The 20248-nt window shown below is 34.8% G+C and overlaps 1 protein-coding gene across 1 annotated transcript; it reads right to left on the reverse strand.

Moving 5' to 3' along the window:
- Positions 1 to 5611: 5611 nt before the first annotated feature.
- LOC123816403 (ferritin light chain-like) lies at positions 5612 to 6390 on the reverse strand. Its single transcript, XM_045835320.1, is given in 2 exon segments — positions 5612 to 5967; positions 5970 to 6390. Coding segments are annotated over 2 exon segments (777 nt in total).
- Between the last annotated feature and the right edge of the window lie 13858 nt (positions 6391 to 20248).

Raw genomic sequence — 20248 nt, forward strand, 5'->3', positions numbered from 1 at the left:
GCCAAATTAAATTTTTCATATACTCAACAATCACCCTCACTTCTGGGCACCTGCTATTCCTCCAAAGGAAACTTTAATAGTCACCCTATTACCTAAGCAGTTTTAATTGCATCTGTGGGATATTATTAGAATTATTAGTGAGTTTCTTGAGCTTGCTTGTGAATAATAATTGCAAAATACAATATATTTTAAAATATAAATTATAAGAAAAACTAATTCAAATACTTTTCTTGGGGACTAATTTTTAACCCAAGTTGAGCTTTCTCTATAAGTTTGGGGTTTTTTTTCAGCTTGAGAATAGAGAGCTACAATGGAAACCTCTCATTTAAATTGGCTCCACCTGACACTATATTTTACAAAATTGTTATTAGGGAAGTATAACAAATTGATTTGAAAACTGTTGATTGTTAATAATATCTTTGTTACCATGATAACTTTGTCTAATAAGAAAGGTCCTTTTGCCTAGCTGGTGTGGCTCAGTGGATCGAGTGCCAGCTTGCAAACCAAAGGGCCACCACTTCGATTCCAGGTCAGGGCACACGCCTGGGTTGTGGGCTAGGTCACTAGCTGGGGGTGCACAAGAGGTAACCACACATTGATGTTTCTGTCCCTCTTTCTTTCTCCCTCCCTTCCCTTATCTCTAAAAATAAATAAGTAAAATCTTTAAAAACTAAATACAAATTATAATTGAAAAAAGAATGTTTTTTTATTCTAGATCTTGACAATTTGTGTCACTTAGCTATAAACAGACTGTTTCTTATTTTCAATTCAATGAAAGATTACATTTCCAAGGGCATTTCAAGGAAAAACAAAGAGTTAAACAATAAAGATATGAATATCAGTCCTGTTTTTTATTAGAATTCCCTAATCACCGTAAGTTTCACATTCAATTTAACAAAGGCCATTTGTTTGGAATATCACATAGATACTGTCTTCTGGAACAATGCAACAGGAGAAAGGATGAAGGGGTTGTGTTTTTATATTCAAATCCCATTCTTCTTACCACAAATTAAACCTAATTTCAAAGGGTAGTAGAAAATTAAATATGATGATGTTTTCATAGAGGTTGAGAGTTTTTCAGTTGATTAAACAACCTAAGAAACTCTTTTGCAAATACATTTTCTAAACTCACCTAACTAAAACTCCTATCCCCACTACTGCTCTTCTCATCTCTTTTTTCTCAGATGGAACACAGGTAATCTTGCCACCTTGACTTTGTTCCACATGTGGCTTTCCTCACTGCTTGCTGGCCCTTCCTTCAAGCTGGGAATTGCAGACCTGAAACTGACAGGACAGCTGGTAAGCCCCTAAGGCAGGGGTGTCAAACTCATTTTCACAGGGGGGCCACACCAGCCTCATGGTTGTCTTCAAAGGGCCAAATGTAGACCTCCTTGCCCCTAGTTAAGGAGCAGTTATCAGTATATTTATACAGTCCTAAAATTACATTTGGCCCTTTGAAGGCAACCACGATGCTGATGTGGTTGAAATGAGTTTGACACCCCTATCCTAATATGTCAGTAAAGCCAGGGAAACAGAGTCAGATATTCAGAGCATTTGCTCTCACATCTCATAACATAACCAAGCAAAAAAAAAACAGAAACAAATCTTCTTACAATAACATGTGCCTTTTAGCTTGTTTCATCCCATGAGGAGCCAGCCAGTTAGTTATCCCTGGTCTAAATACTACTTTTTCAAATCTCAACTATTTGTTTTTTAATTTTTATTGAATTTATTGGGGTGAAGTTGATTAATAAAACTATATAGATTTCAGGGGTACAATTCTATAACACATCATGCTAAGTGAAATAAGCCAGTCAATATGATTTCTCTTATATGTGAAATCTAATGAACAATATAAACTAACAAACTAGAAATCTTGTTAACTATTAAGGCGCTGCAGTAGATGGAGCTGAAGAGCTGGAGCAAGGCTTGTAAATTTAAAAAAAAAAAAATCTTCACTCTCCTGATTCTGTCTGTAGCTTGGTGAACCAAGGGCCTGGTGAAGAGTGATGTCAGAGCTTGTATCCTGAGGGACACTGTTTCTTATTCTCTCGACATCTTTCAACAGATTATATCCTACAGTCTCAGGACCTTTGCTAGGTTTATTTGGAAACATCTTCAAAACCAAATAACTTTTAATTGCTGTCATTACCAGCTTACTAATACAACATTTGACAGCTATTAGCCAATCATGTCTATCGTGTATTTAATGGGAAAGCTTATCAGCCACAGAGGAATCTTAATTAATTAGGTATTCTCCATTGTAAAGTCATACACAAACATTCAGTTGTCACTGATATGAGATTAGTAGCATGAGTCATAGTACAATAATATACTGGTTATGTGTGTGGAGAAACTGAGACTCGGAAGTTAAGAATGATTCATTCAAGGACACAGAAGTATCAAAGACAGAACTCAGAATAAAACTTGGATTTTTCTGGCCACCTGTGCTGATTCTCAGGAAACTCTTCCATTACCATGAAGGGCAGCAATAGCAACAAAGGACTCTTTGGAAATGTGTTTTGCACACAGATTTAAAGTTCACAGAAATGGAATTTAAAAAGCAGTGGCAGGACATGGTAAAGATTAGCTGTCTGCTAACTGTAAACTGGTCATCTAGCTGGCTTTTTATTTTCCATTCTCTCTGCTCCCCTAACCAAAGGGAACGGTGGCTTCCATAGCACCACCAAGCTTGATAATTTGCTCTTTTTCCCAAATATATTTTGGAAAGTTGAAGTGTGTATGTCAGTTGGCAAAACAGCATGACTCTCTTAGCCTTTGCTCGCTTTATCCTGAGCCAAAAAAATGTAGATCAGACAGCATCTGTTTCCACTGCCTGTGCAATTCCAGTCACTGAAAAAGCCTAAGGGTTGGGGAGGAAGTCCTGAGAGCTTTCACAGGCCTGCTCCTTACCAGGAAAGCAACTCTTCCCTGCATTCATTCTACTTCCCTTACACTAGTGACTGACTCACAAGTTCAACTGGGAGATAACTTAAGAGGAAGTCAAGGGGAAAAGATCAAGGGTTACAAATTGTATGAAGTGCCATGATTGGGAAAAAAAAAGATGTCAAATAATTTCATGTGGAAGCTAAACAGAATGGTCTTTAACGAAGGAGCGAAAGAAAGAAAAAACAATCATCCTCAGGTGCTGAGAAAATTATGTTAGAATATACTAGATGAAGCATAAGAAATTTAATATTTTTGGAAAATTTCAGGAGACAGATCAAAATGTCTTCAAATAGGGTAATGAAAAAAACATACATTTACTACATCAGTTTCCTTGCAAAAAACAGAGATGGAAAATTTAGAATTTCTAAAAGCAAATGCATACAATTGCATTCTCTTCCTTGCTGTTACTTTTTGCTTTATTCTTATTTAAGGAAATGCAACGATAATTCACCAAATAAAGACTGGAAAAATGTGAATTAAGTTAGAGAAAAAAAATTGGCTATATTGTATAATATAGCCAATCCAATGTGCTCATCCTTCCACCTCACGTACCTTAATATATGTTGTAAGAAGACAGATGGAGGATCAAAGAAATGCATTTAGAGGGGGAAAGTTTCTTTTTTGTGTTGTTTTTTTGTTGTGTATGACCTATTGACACTTTTAACCAATTAACAACATTAAAGCTTATATAGAAATATTTCAAGCATCAGAGTATTATGAAAAGTGCTTTTCCAAAGCTTATTAACAGGAAAATAATCATAGTGATATAAAGATGTTTTTATAACATTTTATTTATATTTTGGGGGATACACAGAAGTGAATACACTTTGATATAATTTTAATGATCATTTATTATTTCATTACAAATATTAGTACATTTATAAAAATAAAGACTATTTTAAACATAAATATTTGTTTATATCACTCTGACTATTTCCCTATAACAAACTTAGAGAATATTTTCCACAGTAACTCAATGTTCAGAATTCTTCTGTACTTTATTTAACATGGGCAATGGGTTAGTTGGTGACTTTCTCAAGGCTATGCACAACCTGCCCTTGTATCTCACTCTCTTTATAACTGGGGACTAGATTTATTCAGGCATGTTCAGATCTGATCTGCCCATGCTAACAAATCTTTCACTCAAAACTTTCAATACCATATTTTTAATATTGGAGAATAGTCTGATCTAATATACATGGTTTTGCTTTATATTTATTATTCACAGCTCTTCTCTTTCCATCTGAAACTTAGTAATAAAAATCCAGTTATATGAGCCAACAACTTTGTGACATTAAGCCATCTGTCTAGCCTTTTATATTTTGACTCAAAAACAGGCAATCAATGACTTCCCAGAACAATTAACAGAGGATTTCACAAAGAATGAAAGGAAACTTTTGCTTAGTTATAGTCTGTGGAGAAGCTAACACACATTAACCTCTCAAATGATACATATTCTTTTTTTTAAAGATTTTATTTACTTATTTTTAGAGAGGGAAGGGAGGGAGAAAGAGAGAGAGAGAGAAACATCAATGTGTGGTTTCTGGGGGCTGTGGCCTGCAACCCAGGCATGTGCCCAGACTGGGAATCGAACCTGCAATGCTTTGGTTCACAGCCCGAGCTCAATCCACTGAGCTACGCCAGCCAGGATGATAGATATTCTTATTACTAAACTTTTACAAACAGTACTTCATCTGTCATTACCCTCTATTTACATACATCTATAATTATCCTATGTTTATGGTTATAAGTCCTAGGTATTTACCCAAATATTATAGTATTGTAGTACAGTATCAGACTAAAGATGAACTTTGTAGAAAGATTTCAGAGGTAAACTAAACTATGTATGCATGCATTACAATGAGTACATTATGTCACAGTTTTCAGCATATTTGCTAAAATTTAATGAAATAAATATTTCATAAATGTGCCAGTTTACCAAGTCATTATTTACTTCAATTGCTCATTCAGAGAAAAACAAATTCAAGAGGAAAATAGCCTACTCTACAATGGAACATTGTGTTTGGGTATACATATCTCTATGTGCCAGCCCCTTAAGAACACCTTCCAAAGATAAACTAATGCAACTGGAATCCCAAAGGCCTCCCTGCACTAACTACCTTGCCCAGGTGCTCAAAGAAATCAGACTGGCTTTAACTATGCATTTGCACTTACCATTACTTCATTCAGAAGTTTCATAGCTAGTTTTTAAAGTGAAACTTTGGTTGCTAGTAATGTAGAAGCAATAATTTACATAATTCATTACAAAAGAACATATTCTTCTGAAGAAGATGAGTGCTAAAAAGTAAATTTATTTTATGTTTAACTTAAATTATTACAATAATTATTCTACTTCATTCTAGATGTATAGAAGAAATGATAATTTCCTTCAGGATGTGATTAAAACAGTTTTTAGTATCTCTGAGTCACTTAATGATTCCTGAAAGATTAACCTTTTGGAAACAAATAGATTCAGTTATAATCATTTAATTGATTTGCAAAAGTGTTCAGAAGTTGCTTAGGCAGGTACTTATGAAGTAAAATTTTTATTATTTTTTAAAGCATTTTTTCTGCAAAAAGCTTTATTGTTTCCATTTGATCCAATGCGTAGGAATGGGCTCTAGGGTGATTAAATTGCTGCCTAGATGTTTTGGGGATGGCCTCATGAAAAAGTCAGACACCAGGGGAATGTAGGGGGCACCAAGGCCTCTGTGCTCCAAGACTCTTCTTGGTGCTGAAGGGTGAGCCTTTGGAAGAGACACTCGCCCAGGGCAGCCTGTGGCCAGGCCAGCATGCAGAGTTTAGTCTGGTGGTCACCCATCTTCTTGATGAGTTTCACTTTCTCATCCAGGAAGTGGTTCTCCAGGAAGTCACAGAGATGAGGGCCTGTGCAGGCAGAACCCAGGACATGTAGATCCCAAAGGGCCTGGTTCATGTTCCTCTCCAGGACCAAGGGATCTTCCGTGGCACCCCGAGTCCCACACCACTCATCATGGAACAGCTCCTGCATGTCCCATGTGCTGGCTGGTTTTGCAGCTCCAAGAGACCCTGGGCTCCCTCGTGCTTCTTCTCAGCCAACTCCTGGAAGAGGTGGCCCCTGCCCTCCAGGACCGCATCATGATGGTGTAAATAAAGGCCCAGGGAAGTAGGTATAGGAGGCCTCAGATGCAGGTTGACCAGGGGGTTGACAGGAGCCTCCTCCTGGGTGGAATAATTCCAACAAATCTGGGAGCTTATGGTTGTTTGGCAATGAGGAGCTAAGGTAAAAAAAGAGTGTTGGTTGGTCTCAAGGCTTAGGATGGCTGAGATGGTTCTGAAGGTGGGACTATAAAAAAGGCTGGAGGGTGGTAGAGGCTGGAAGAGGGGTGTCTCTGGGTCCGTTCTGTCCAAACCCTGTTGAAGCAAGAGACAGATGCAGGGACAGCCATGGTCACTGCCCATAAAATTTTTTTAAAAAGAAACAAAAATCTTAGCCCAGGTTATATCCATATAAAAATAGTTTATTTTCAAAAAGAGAAAGTACATTGGAATTTCCAGTACTCAATTCTAATTCCACTTGATATTAGGTGAAAGATATTCAACTTAATATCTTTCTGGCTGGGTGACTGTCAGCAAATCTATTCACCTCTCTGTGCCTGTTTTAGTAACAGTACTATGGGAAATAGGAATAATTTATGTGACAGGCATAGTACAGTATCCCATACCCAAGGAGGAACTCAAAATATTTTGCCCTGGCTTGTGTGGCTCATTGAAATGAGCACTGGCTTGCAAACTGAACTGTGGCCAGTTCTATTCCCAGTCAGGGCACATGCCTGGGTTGTGGGCCAGGTCCCCAGCTGGGGGTATGTGAGAGGCAGCCGATCTCTGTGTTTCTCACACATTGATGTTCCTCTCACTCTCTGTCTCTCTCCTTTCCCTTCTCTCTGAAAAAAGGTAAATAAATAAAATCTTTACGGAAAATATTTTTATTATTTTAAGAAATATTTTTAAAAATATTTTTATTGTTAAGTAATTTATACAAATTATAACAGGCTCAACTAAGGCTTTGAATATGAAATCAAAATCATTTACTTATTAAATCAAAATAATTCAATCAGTCTATTGTTAGGGTCACACATGTACATAAACAAAGAAGAATTTGAAATACATGAAGTGCTACCTTTTTACTCCACATCATTTTCAGCTCAGAAGTTTTAATCGTCTACTTGTAGTCAAGGGTGCTTACACCCTGTGGGTATGCATTAGTGAATCTCAACTGTCTCATTTCCTGATTCCCTTATATCTGCATTTATAATCAAGTGACATTAATAGAGTTTGCAATGGCAATTTATAGAAGATAGCATATGCACACAGATGTTCCACTGTCAGAGATTATGAGTTAGTTTTACAGTGTGTTCCGAACCAAAATGTCATCTCAGAGTTGGTGTCCCTGGAGCTCTGGTGAGGTAATATAGGGGATCCTGGGGCCCTATTATGTTAACTTACCTAAACTCATTTCCACCTCATGTTGAAATTTTGTTGTTTGAGTGGTAGTAGCAAATACTTTTTTAAAAAATCCAAGACCCCATAACAATTGCACTAGGTAGAATGAGCTTATTATCATGATCATTATAGTTTTTAAATTAATAATTCAAAGCATTATAGAAAGGACTCTTAGAATTACAAGGGAATATGTGGAGTGGAATCAGGGCTGTTTTATCTGATTTGAGTATAGTTTATATTATAAATACTTAATTTTGACATTTCATTGTTGTGATTTCACAGGATTTTTCTCCTAAAAGTATCAGAACTTTTAAAATAAATTAAGAAATTATTATTAAAATGTAATAAAAATTAAAAGTTCCTTTTTTCTTAAAAAAAAAAAAGAACTTCTACCAGCCTATCCAGTGAGAACTCAACATAACACAGCTTGTGCTTGGGGGTCAGAGTAAGATATGAGTAAGAAGGAGACCCACACCTGCCACTTGCTAGGTATTGGATCCTGGGGAAATTATCCTTGTAAACCTCAGTTTTACTGACTAGAACAGAACATAAAAATACTGTCAATTTTATTAAATCAGCTGAGAATTGAAATAGATAATGGATGAAGGTCTAACACAGTCCTTGGCATATCAGAAAGAATTACTATTAGTTAATTTTATTAGTAGAATTTTCCACTACTAGTTTTCCACTATTAGCTATAATGACCCTAATAGCTATTAGCTATGACCCAAATAGATTTTGTAGGCAACACACTTCTACTGTACTTTTTCAGGTCAAGATATGTCTTGTCAGTGGAACATGATGACAATTATTGCAAAATGGGGATTAAGCAGAAGATAGGAGGCACATGTCTAAAGTCTGCATTTAAGAATGGGAACATATATGTTCAACAGCACATTATGGCCCAGTGACATGCCACCACTGTGACAGGATATGAGCTCAATGTAAAAACTAATGGATGTGATGTGGCCATAAAAGTCAGATCTCAATTCTTTTTCTATTAAACTGCTTAGTTGTCTGCTTCTCCCTTTAATGCACAGTGAAATATAAATGCCAATATTCTCTTTGGAATTTAAAAATTAATGAAAAAATGGGTTCTTGCTAAATCAAGTGGTTGTAAAGCAAAAAAAAAAAAGAATAACACACATACATTATTTTTCTTTAAACTTTATGAAAATGACAGACTTGAAAATGACTTAAGGATATGAATGTCTTTCTGTGTGTCTAGTGCAATGATGTAGTAGTCTCAAAGATAGTGTGCAATATGGAAGTTGCTATGGTAACAAGATGTTTTTCATTGAAGGGCAGTAAAAAAATGGTGACATATAAATAACACATGTACAGTATATTGTCTTTGAGTGAATGACCTTTGCTCTCCAAGCATAAGGACATTTTTTTCTTTTTTGAAATTCTTGCCTATTTGTGATGTGCATATGTGTCTAATAGACCGGTGATCAAATTGCCTTCTTTGAAGCTACACAGGGTACAGGGAAATGAAAGGTGGCTCAATATTGTACACGGGGTTAAAAGAAGTTGATGAGTTGGAAATTGAAGCATTTGGATTAGGTGCTATGCTGAAAACATTTCACACTTTACAAGCCCACTTTGCAATTAGAACTTGTAGTAGAGATTTATTTTCTTATAATATGATAAAAGAACTACTATACATAGCAATTAATTGTTTATACAAAAAAAAGTTAGTTAGAAAACTCTTATGCTCAAAAGGTAAGCACTGCTGAAGTGGGGAATGGCCTGCACTTGAAGAACCAGGAAGGCTGGCTGAGCTTTATCCCTCTTTTGCTCTCTGGCCTTCAAGTCATTTAGTGACTCTGTCTTAGCTGTACAGTCAAGATAGAGCTGACCTAATTGTTACAAAGAACAGGCAAGGGTATCAAGGTAACAAATGCAGATATAGTTTCAATACAAATTCAAATAATCATTCTTATTGAGTACTATGAAAAGATATTACTTGGCAAGGTCAACTTTTGGAAAGAGTTTGCCTTGCTTGGCTTTAAAATGATGAACAAGTACTGATGGCAACTAAACTATATTCTTATTTTATAACCAACTAGTCAATGTTACTTAGTTCGTAAACTTGACCTTTGAGATTATGACATATGAATGTGCCGTTTTATAAATGTAAGATGACTTATGTACTCAACAGTGTGGCAGATATTCTAAATGCATCTGACTGAAATAATCATAATTGAAGATTGAAATAACATATTTTCATGTAAGTAAATATATATATGGTGGGGCAAAAGTAGTTTTGTGAATATACCAGAGCTTATTCTTGTATTATTATTTATTAATTATTGTATTATTTTCCATTGAACAACTGTAAGCCTACCTTTTTGCCTCACCCTGTGTGTCTGTACAAAATCTTTAACTATATGTATAATCGAGAATATATGTGAATTATGTGTAATGCATGTGTGTATGTATTGTATTCACATTTATAGATCTGCATATAGAGAGGTGGTACTAGGGGAGGGAACAATTGAAAGCTGGATCATGTTGATATGGGTTGGAATGTAGGTTCATAGGAATTCTCACCTATCCAGGGTATGCGTGTAATTGTGCAAACATTTGGAAACAGTTCGGCATCACCTACTAAATTTGGATATTTGTAAATCTATTGAATGCTCCTACATCAGTTTAACAGAAAACCATTGAATGCCTTTAATTGGAAATCCTAGAAAGCACAATATAATATTAAGAAAGAAATAAAATGGGTACATATTACAAAAGAAGACATGTTCATAGATAATATAATAGTCAGCATAGAAATTCCATAAGAATGTATATGTCAATTATTAGAATTAATAAGAGAGTTTGGCAACATTGTTCAATCCAAAATTAATATATAAATACATTAAATTACATTCAACAGCAACAATATATTAAGCAATATCATTCAAATATAAAATATTCCATTTAAATAACATCAAACTGTTAAAGTGCCTAGCAATAAATGCAACAAAAAGTGCAAACTTTTAATGTAAGTGTAAAATCCTATTGAAACACATTTTAAAAATCTAATTAAATTGAAATATATTCAATGTTTATGATTGGAAAACTCAATGTCATTAACATATAAGCTTTCCCTAAGTTCAAATGCAATTCCAACCAAAACTCAATATGAATTTGTATGGAATTTAATGAGCTGAGTCTAAAATTTATATGGAAGACTGAGACATGACCAAGAATAGTTTGGGTAATTCTGAAAAAGAAGAACAAAGAAGATAGAATGAAGATATAAAGAAGAAATACCAACATTAAGATTTATTATAAAGCTAAGGCAGTAAGTACTGACAAATTGTTAAACAAATGTTAGAGCAGAAGTGAGCTCAGAAAAGAATTGTGTATATATGAAAACTTGATTTATGACAATGTAGGCCTTGTAGATAACATTGGAAAGAGTATATTTTTAAATTTCATTTTAAATAATTTATCCTGAGATAATTGGTTTCACATAAAAAATAAAATTGGATCATAACTCATATATGCACAAAAATCAATTCCAGGTAGATTAAAGACTTAAATGTGAATAGCAAACCATAAATATATTAAAATACAAGTTGAGGAAACATTTATTATGCATATAGTGTACAGAGGATTAATATGTACATGAAAAAGACAAACAACACAGTAGAAAAATGGGCAAAAGAATGAATAGGCATTTCACAGAAGGGTAAACACAACAGATTGTAATCACATAGAAATGTATTCTACCTGGTTAGTAAGCACAGAAATTCAAAGTAAAAGCCTCCTGATATTTTTTTACATGTAAAAGACTAAGGGAGGGAACAATTGAAAGCTGGATCATGCTGATATAGGCTAGAATGTAGTTTAACAGGAATTCTTACCTATCCAGGGGATGTGTATAATTGTACAAACATTTGGAAACAGTTTGACATCACCTACTAAAGTTGGATATTTGTAAATCTTCTGTATCAACATATATACTTTGTTATATGCCCTAGAAAAATTCTTGTATGAATTCATGGTGATTTTTCTCTACATTCATATGTGTGATATGTGTGATATACTTCATAAAAAAGTAACAAGATGTCACTCGTTCCTGAGTTTGCTCCTACATCAACTTAACAGAAAATCATTGAATGCTTTTAATCTCGCATTGTATAGATGTTAAATTAAATAAATGAGTTCTATCTTTTCAAAGAGGTAAATACCAAGCATCGGTTATAGAGAAGCATACCAGAAAAACAACTGTGCGGTATTATCACGTATTCCATGATAGATCTGTGCACTGGGTGAAGACAGTTAAACCATTCTGGGGGTTGATGTTTGGTTGGCTCAAGAAGACTTATAAATTCAAAAGCTGAATTGAGTATTGAAACATGCATGAGAAGTTATTAGCCAAGAGAAAAATCCCAAGACATGACTTCCAGGAACAACCAGAAGTATATGCAGAGGCAGACACATTCTACAGAAAATAGACTTTTTAAGAAGAGCGGAGAGGAAGGGGGCAGAGAGAAAAAGAGAGAGAGAGACACTTAGAGAACCTAGCCCTCTTCAGGCATATTATATTCCTGCTGACTAAACACTTAATCAGGAAGCTACCAAAAGGAATCACATTTTTATAATTCACTTTTTATATTTATGTTATACCAAGGTAGTGGCTCTGGTAACCATAAAGTTGATTACTCAGGAAATTTATGTTTTAAAGTAAAACTTCTTAAATGCCTTGAAAAGATAAAAGAACTTCAAAAATTCTCTTTTACTACCTACCATCTTGTCAGAGAAGGAGTTACTAAAATACAAAAAATTATACAAAAGCAAAACAGAAGTTAGAAGGTTCAGAGAAGGCCAATATGAACCAGAAGTAGGTTCATGAGAAAGGCAAGAAGTTAGTCATGCAACGTACTGGTCTTCTAGTGCTCACATTTTAAGAGAAACCAATAAACCCTAACATACCCAGTTCAAGCAGTGGTAGTTAAAATATTGAACACCTTAAAATGGGAGGGCCTAGGTGACAAAAATCAAAGCCAAATGATCTGATAAATGTTTAGCCCAGATAAGAAGAGACTCAAGTGTTAAGAAAATTGGTCTTCAATCAGTCAGTCTTGGATAGTTATAGTGAGGTAAATTTTGGAGTAATATTTTCTGACCATCAGAATAGCCTAAATATCAAATGAATTTTCTTGGTGGTGAGGTCTCCATCACCAGGATTATCTTAGTAGGAACTATGTAACTAATAGGCAGAGGTGAAATAACCATAATATCAAATCTAATGAATATACACAGTCTCTTCCACACCAAGGGTACATTTTAGCAATGTTTTAATGTGTTTTCCATATTTTATAATATCCATTTATAATAGAAGATTTCATGATAGAAAATTTAAATAATCCAATTACTGAAATAAATTGTTATTTATAGAATTTTGTATACATAGAAATTAAAGTGAACACAGGTTATCTCAACTTACATGAAGTTTATAATTTGAATAGCAAAATGTAGTAAGACATAAAAGAATTTTTGAGGTACTCTTAACAACAAGTTGTTTAGAACTTAAGTTTTATGAAGGACCAGGAATAATCTGAGTCCTTGCTACCAGAACTGGGAAGACAGTCAAGGTCAGTGCTGCTCTTCTTCTCTAGACCCAGTCGTAAATTTGCCACATTGTAAGATTGTACAATAAGGACTTGCAAACCCTGTTGCTCAGGATTCTAGAAAATTAAAGGAAAAACACTACAAATATAAATTTTGTATGCAGTTTATTTGCAATTATTAGAGAAAACACCAGGTTTACATGTATCAGTTGACAGAACCCTACAAGTGATAGTTGTGAGGTGAAGGCCTCAACAACAAACTGCGTTTTAAAAAAATAATTCCCCTGAGTCTCTAGATGGCTTAAAATAATTCAAAAAGTCAGTGCCTGAAACAGTGTGCAAATTTGGCACATTAGAGTAAAAAGATCAAGACCTTAAAACCCAGCTGCCCTAAAGCCAAATATGTTTTTGCTTTCTTTTACAGGAACCAAAAATCATTCAACTGATTCATGTCCTGCATGAGTTCAAGCTTTAAAATGAAAAGAATTATAAATAATATTCATGCCAAGTGGTATATTTCCTACTCTTTTCTTTAATTTAGGCAATGTTGATTTAAATTTTATCTATAATTTTATATAAATTTTTTTTAGTAAAGTGTCTTCTCCTAAAATTTAACTTTAAAAAATTGGACAAGATGATTTTTATGACCCTAGAGTGTTCTAAAATTATATGAGAATATAAACTATACCTGTCTTTCTCACCTTCTATTCCTGATTCTCAGCAGTACCTGACAATGTTTAGGAAAGATTGCTGTGAAGATGAATGAATAAATAGAAGGCAAATAGATATAATTCATAGTGCTATAGTTAAGTGCCATAAGGGCTATGAGTATTACCAAAAATATCTTCTAAATGATTTTTATAAACATTTGTTTATTCATTGACCAAAGTTTATTGAGCATTTATTCTATGCAGGTACTACTCTATAGAGTTGAAATATATCAGAGAACAAAAGTGAAAAGTTCAGACAACAAATGACAAACATAAATGCTTGGTAGAAGGTGATGACTAGCATAGAAATTTAAAGGTAAAATGTGCAACAGTGAGGGCAGGTTGTAGAAATAAGTCGGTTAGTCTCAGAGGGCCTTTTTGAGAAAGCGGCATATGATTAACATTTTGAAAATAGTGACCAAATTAGTCATGCAAAATACCTGAAAGAAAATAATTCTAGGAAGAAGAAATAGCTGGTGTAACATCTCTAAGACAGAAGAACACATTACATGCAAAGAACTGGAGGGAGCACAGCGTTTCTAGATCGGGGTGAGCAAGCATGGGGTGAGAAGATGAGATTCTCTTGGTCTACTCAGGCTGCCATAAAAAAAATGTCATAGACTGGGTGGCTTAAAAAACAAAATGTATTTTCTTACAGTTCTGGAAACTAGAAGTCCCAACTGAGCCAGCAGAGGTGATTGCTGCTAAGAGCTCTCTCTTCTTGACTTACAGACAGCTGACTTCCCACTGCATGTTCATACAACCTCTCCTTGCTGCATGCATGCACAAAGAAAAACATCATTTTTTTCTCTTCCTCGTTTATATGACCACCAATCCTAGGACTCTACCCTTATGACCTTATATTATCTTAATTATCTCCTAAAGCCGTATCTTCAAATACAGTCACATTGAAGGTTAGGACTTCAGCATATGAATTGGGCAGGGTGGAGGGGCATAATTCAGCCCACAGCAGAGATCAACAAGGTAAAAATTGAGGGCAGATTATATAGGGCCTTGTAGACCATTGTAAAAACTTGGGCTGATTATCTCTGGAATTCTCTACACAACAAAATTTTATGATTCTGAATTCTGTTAGGCCATAGACTTTTTATTCTCATTACTTTTGGATTTTTATTCAGGGCTGAAATAGCAAGAGACAAAAGCTATGAAGATACCCAAGTTTAATCTCAAACGTCAGCTTTGAATACTGGTTTTGAATATAATTGGAATAATTTGCCTGAATTTATTAATTGAATTCTACATCACAAACCTTAGAATTAAAGTCCCTTTAATTTAACATGCAAATCTATGCAGAAACATGCAAAACAAGATTCATAAAGTAACTGAAACATATCTTCAGGCTTTACTATAGGGGTCAAAGAATGCAGATGGGAGGCAGGGAACATCAATTCTCTAAGAACAGTTTTTGTATAACCTAGTATGCCATATATACATGTACATATATATATATATATATCTGTGTGTATGTGTATGTGTGTGTATAAACATATATACATGTGTGTATATATGCATATTGTGTGTGCATATATATGTGTATATATAATTTATATAGAGATATACACACATATATATGGAGAGAGAGAGAATATATATTATATACTGGTAAAGTACTAATTTTAGCCAAAAATGGGATGAGACACTGTTCAATTTATTACAAAAATTATTACTGCATGCTTATAAAGTATAATAATGGTTTAATAGATAATGTACAAAACTGTCTAATTGCCACTTAAAATGAACTATTTATTACATATGTGCCAGAAACTTTTGGCAAAATATCCTTCCATTTAGCCAAAAAGTAGCCTACCTAGTAAAAATAAAACAAACAAACCCAAAACACTAATTTGATCTTTGTCTAATGTCATTAAGAAAAAATAAATTTGGGGGAGGGTGGGAGGGGGGACTGGATTGGGAGTAAAAAGGAGAAAACTGTATTTGAACAATGATTAAAATTTAAAAAAAAAGAGAAAAAAAGAAAAAATAAATTCAAAGAAGCAACAAAGAAATGGAAAGATAGTCTGTGGTCATGGATTGGAAAAATTAATATTGTTAAACTGTCCATGTTACCCAAAGCAACCTATAGATTCACTGCAATCTCTATCAAAATCCCAATGGCATTTGTCACAGAAATACATAAAAAAATCCACTAAATTTGTATAGAACCAAAAAGACACCAAATAGCCAAAGCAATCCTGATGGAAAAAAAAATAAATAAAGCCATGCCCTGGCTGGTGTGACTCAGAGGACTGAGTGCTGGACTATGAACCAAAAGGTCACCAGTTCAATTCCCAGTCAGGGCACATGTTTGGGTTGTGGGCCAGGTCCCCAGTGGGGTGTATAAAGGAGGCAACTGATCGATGTTTCTCTCAAACATTGATGTTTCCCTGTCTTTCTCCCTCTCTTCCTCTCGAAAAATAAATAAAATCTTTAAAAAAATAAAGCCAGATGTATCACACTCCCTGGTTTCAAACTACATTAAAAGGCTATAGTCATCAAAGCATTATGGTATTGACAGAAAAACAGTCACACAGAACAATGGAACAGAATTGAGAGCCCAGAAATAAACGCACACATATATTTATAACATATTTTATAACAAAGGAGCCAAGAACTAAAATGGGAAAAGAATAATCTGTTCACTAAGTGATGCTGGGAAAACTGGACAGCCACATGCAAAAGAATGCAAGTAGAATGCCATCTGACAGAACACCCAAAGTTTAATGCAAAACTCGAATTAAGATCTGAAATCATAAAACATTCAAGAAACCTAGGCCATCATCTCCTGGGCATCAGTCTTAGGGATGCTTTGGATTACGATAGCAAGGGAAACAAAAACAAAAACAAACAAATTGGGTTACATCAAACTTAGAAGCTTCTGCACAGCAAAGGAAATGATCAACAAAATAAAAAGGTAATCACCTGAGTGGGAGAAGATATCTGCAAATGATATTTACGGTGTGGGTTATTATCCAAAATATACAAAGTCTGTCTGGAAAAAGCCCAGCCATTGTTAATATAACCAGAACAGTTTGCGTGACATCGCTCTAACCTGACAGCCAAGGAGAGTGGACTGGAATGTGCATGCTGAACAATGATAACTTCACTGTACAATCAGTGGGGTCAGTAGATGCCATTGAGTGAGCATGTGTACTGTGTGGCTGTCACATTCAAAATGACTGAGCAAACAGAGCAATGAATCTGCATCAAATTTTGCATTAAGCTTGGACATTCCTCTGCAGAAACTATTGGGATGATTCAGAAGGCCACAGCTATGGGTAACTGGTGATTGTCAGCTTCATCACAACAATGTACCCACTCATGCATCATGTCTTGTGCAGAGTATTTTGGCAAAACATCAAATCACCCAGGTGACTCAGCCGCACTACAGCCCAAATTTAGTATTCTATGTCTTCTGGCTTTTCCAAAAACTAAAATCACCTTTGAAAGGGTAGAACTTTCAGACTATAGATGAGATGTAGGAAAATATGATGGAGTAGCTGATAGAAATTGGGATAACTGTGTGAGGTCCCAAGGTGCCTACTTTGAAGTGGACTGAGGAGTCATTGTCCTATGTACAATGTTTCTTGTGTCTTGTATCTTCTTAAATAAATATCTCTATTTTTCATAGTACATGTCTGGATACCTTCTGGACAGACCTTGTATAAACAACTCATACAACTCAATAACAAGAAAAAACAACCCTGTTAAAAAATGAGCCGAGATCTCAATAGATGTTTTTGCAGTGAAGACATACAGATGGCCAACAGGCACTGGAAAAAATGTTCAGCATCACTAATTATTAGGAAAATGTAAATCTAAACCACAATGAGATATTACCTTATACCTGCTACAATGGCTGGTATCAAAAAGAAGAAATAATAAGTGTTGATGAAGCTGTGGAGAAAATGGAAACAGTCTTATATTGTTGGTGGAAATGTCAATTGGTGCAGCTACTGTGGAAAACAATGTGGAGGTTCCTCAGAAAAATTAGGAAGTACCATATGATCCAACTACTCCATGTTTGAATATTCATTGAAAGAATATGAAAACATAAATTTAAAAAGATATGTGCCTCTCTAAGATTTCTTGTAGCATTATTTACAATAGCCAAGATATGAAAAAAACCCTAAGTGTTCAGCAACTTATGAATGGATGAAAACATGTGTATACATTCCCTCCACACACACACACACACATGCACTGGAATACTATTCAGCATTTAAAAAGATAAAATATTGTCATTTGTAACAACATGGATGGGCCTTGAGGGGTTATGCTAAGTGAAATGAATCTAACAGAAAAATACAAAAATCACAATTTTATTCATATGTGTAATATAAAACAAAAAAAGAAAAATTAACAAACAAAACAAAACAAAAGTCATAGAGATGGATAACAGAGTGGTGGTTACCAGAAAAGAGGGGTTGTGGGGGGCAAAAATGGGTAAGTGGGGGCAAATGTGTGGTGAGGGATTGGAAACTGTACAAATAACAAGTTATAGTTGTGCACCTGAAACTTAGATAATGTTGTGAACCAATATTATCTCAAAGAAAAAAGAAAAGCAGATTAAAATGTAGTTTCTATCACATTAAAATTATTATCAAAGCTGAGTTATTTATAAAGATTTTATAAGCATGTATTATTTTTAATCTCATAATACCATCACCATCATTAAATAGCTCTCATCATTTTATTATAAAACTAATTTTCTTTGTGTGCCGGAGTAAATAACATTTCACCCAATGTAAATCTCTGAGAAGGAGAACATGAAGAAATTGCATTCATTGGTATATAAGTCCAAGCAAGACCCAAGAGATCAACTGTCTAATCTCATTTCACAGATGGAAAGAGATGCAGAGAGGTTAAATAGTAAAATGTGAAGTTGAGATGATTTTCTCTCACACAGATTTAGTGGCTTCATTGTTATCTACATGTTCAGCTCCAACTCTAGTCAAACAAATAAATAAATAATAATTTTTAAAATAGAGCTGACTAAAATATAATTATTTACTCTAAGCTTTACCAATAAATCACAGATTTCAAACCTAGAGAAGAAGAATAACATTTTTTCAAGATAATCAGACTACAAAATTTATATCATTTTGCATGTTAATTGAGTCTGCAAGTTATTTTATGGTTTTGTTTTGTCTTTTCTCAGCCAAGAAAAATGGTAAAGCATCCCATACTGTTTCAGACACTTTTCCCAAATCAGTTTTCCACCCATAAAGACCTCAAAATTATATATTTGGATCCATGCAGATTTGTTTTCTAAATGAGGAATTTTATATGGTGTAGATCTGTGTTCTTTATCTACACTAGACCATATTACCAAGTGAATAACCTCAAGGAAAAAAAAGCAGGAGACAAAAGGCCTTTGTTATGACCCCATGCACCCAAGGGTCATTGTTCTAGTGCAATCAGTGCTCATTGTTACAATTACAAGGTGGTGACTTCTGTAACACTGTCACGAGTTATAACCCTGAAAGTAATATGAGGAAAAGAAACAAGGAAAGCGGACACAACAAAGACAGATACAAAATTAGCAGTGGACTAGAGATAACTTTATGCCAGTTGCTAAGGGCAACATACAACTGATGGATAATGTAATAATGCACATTAAGCCACACTTACACTAAATAAGTTCACAACATCATTAATATCCTTAGCAGCAGGGGCACCAAGCTGACTGAGGTAAGCAAAGGTGTTCATGACTATAACTTAGGGAAAGGCCTAACCACTTAATGACCTGATAGGAAGCATAAGAGGTGGGGAAGAGGACACTGCAGTTTCTGCTTCATTTGTCCTTGCTTTTCAACTTAAATCATCCTGTAACTCTTTCCACTGCTGCCACATCTTACATGTCCCGCTTATAGAAGGTAAAGGATAGCTTCTATTTTTATAATCTTACAAACATGGATTCTCCTGTCAGCAAGTCTTAATTTCTACTGTGTTCTGACTATTCTTCTTCACTCACGGACTGCTTCTTTGGTATACTGATTGCCTGCCTTCTGCTCTGCATTGGAATGGGGGCAGGGAGGGCGGAAAAAGAAGAAAAGAAAATTGAGTGTGGGGAGGAAGTTGTGCATATACAAAGGCTCTCTCTAGACAAAATCATAAAAGAAAAAATAGTATCTGATAACTACTACTCCTTTAAATTTGTTATTACCTGTTCCCAAGTTTCTGTGATATGGCCAGCTAGACCATATACTATAGCTTGCCAAATCTAGATCTTTCTTTGTTTCTGTTCCATATGAATGCACTCCTCCTCCTCCTCCTAGGAGCCAGTTGGCTTAATACCTTGATAATTAATTTTGAGTTCTTCTTAAAGGAAATGGCTTGATTAGAAGAAATGAATCAACCATAGCAACTTCAGACTTCACAACAGCTTCCGGAGTATGGAGCAGAGACAGCTTGAAAATAGGATATTGTACATTCCTTAAATATTACTCTCTAGTAGTCAGCAGCCCTGTATCCTGTAGAGTTCACTTGACCTACACTTGATCACAA

This window comes from Phyllostomus hastatus, unplaced genomic scaffold (genome assembly GCF_019186645.2).
Source record: "Phyllostomus hastatus isolate PE091 unplaced genomic scaffold, TTU_PhHast_1.1 phas_contig_209, whole genome shotgun sequence".
In the NCBI taxonomy this organism is placed as follows: domain Eukaryota; kingdom Metazoa; phylum Chordata; class Mammalia; order Chiroptera; family Phyllostomidae; genus Phyllostomus; species Phyllostomus hastatus.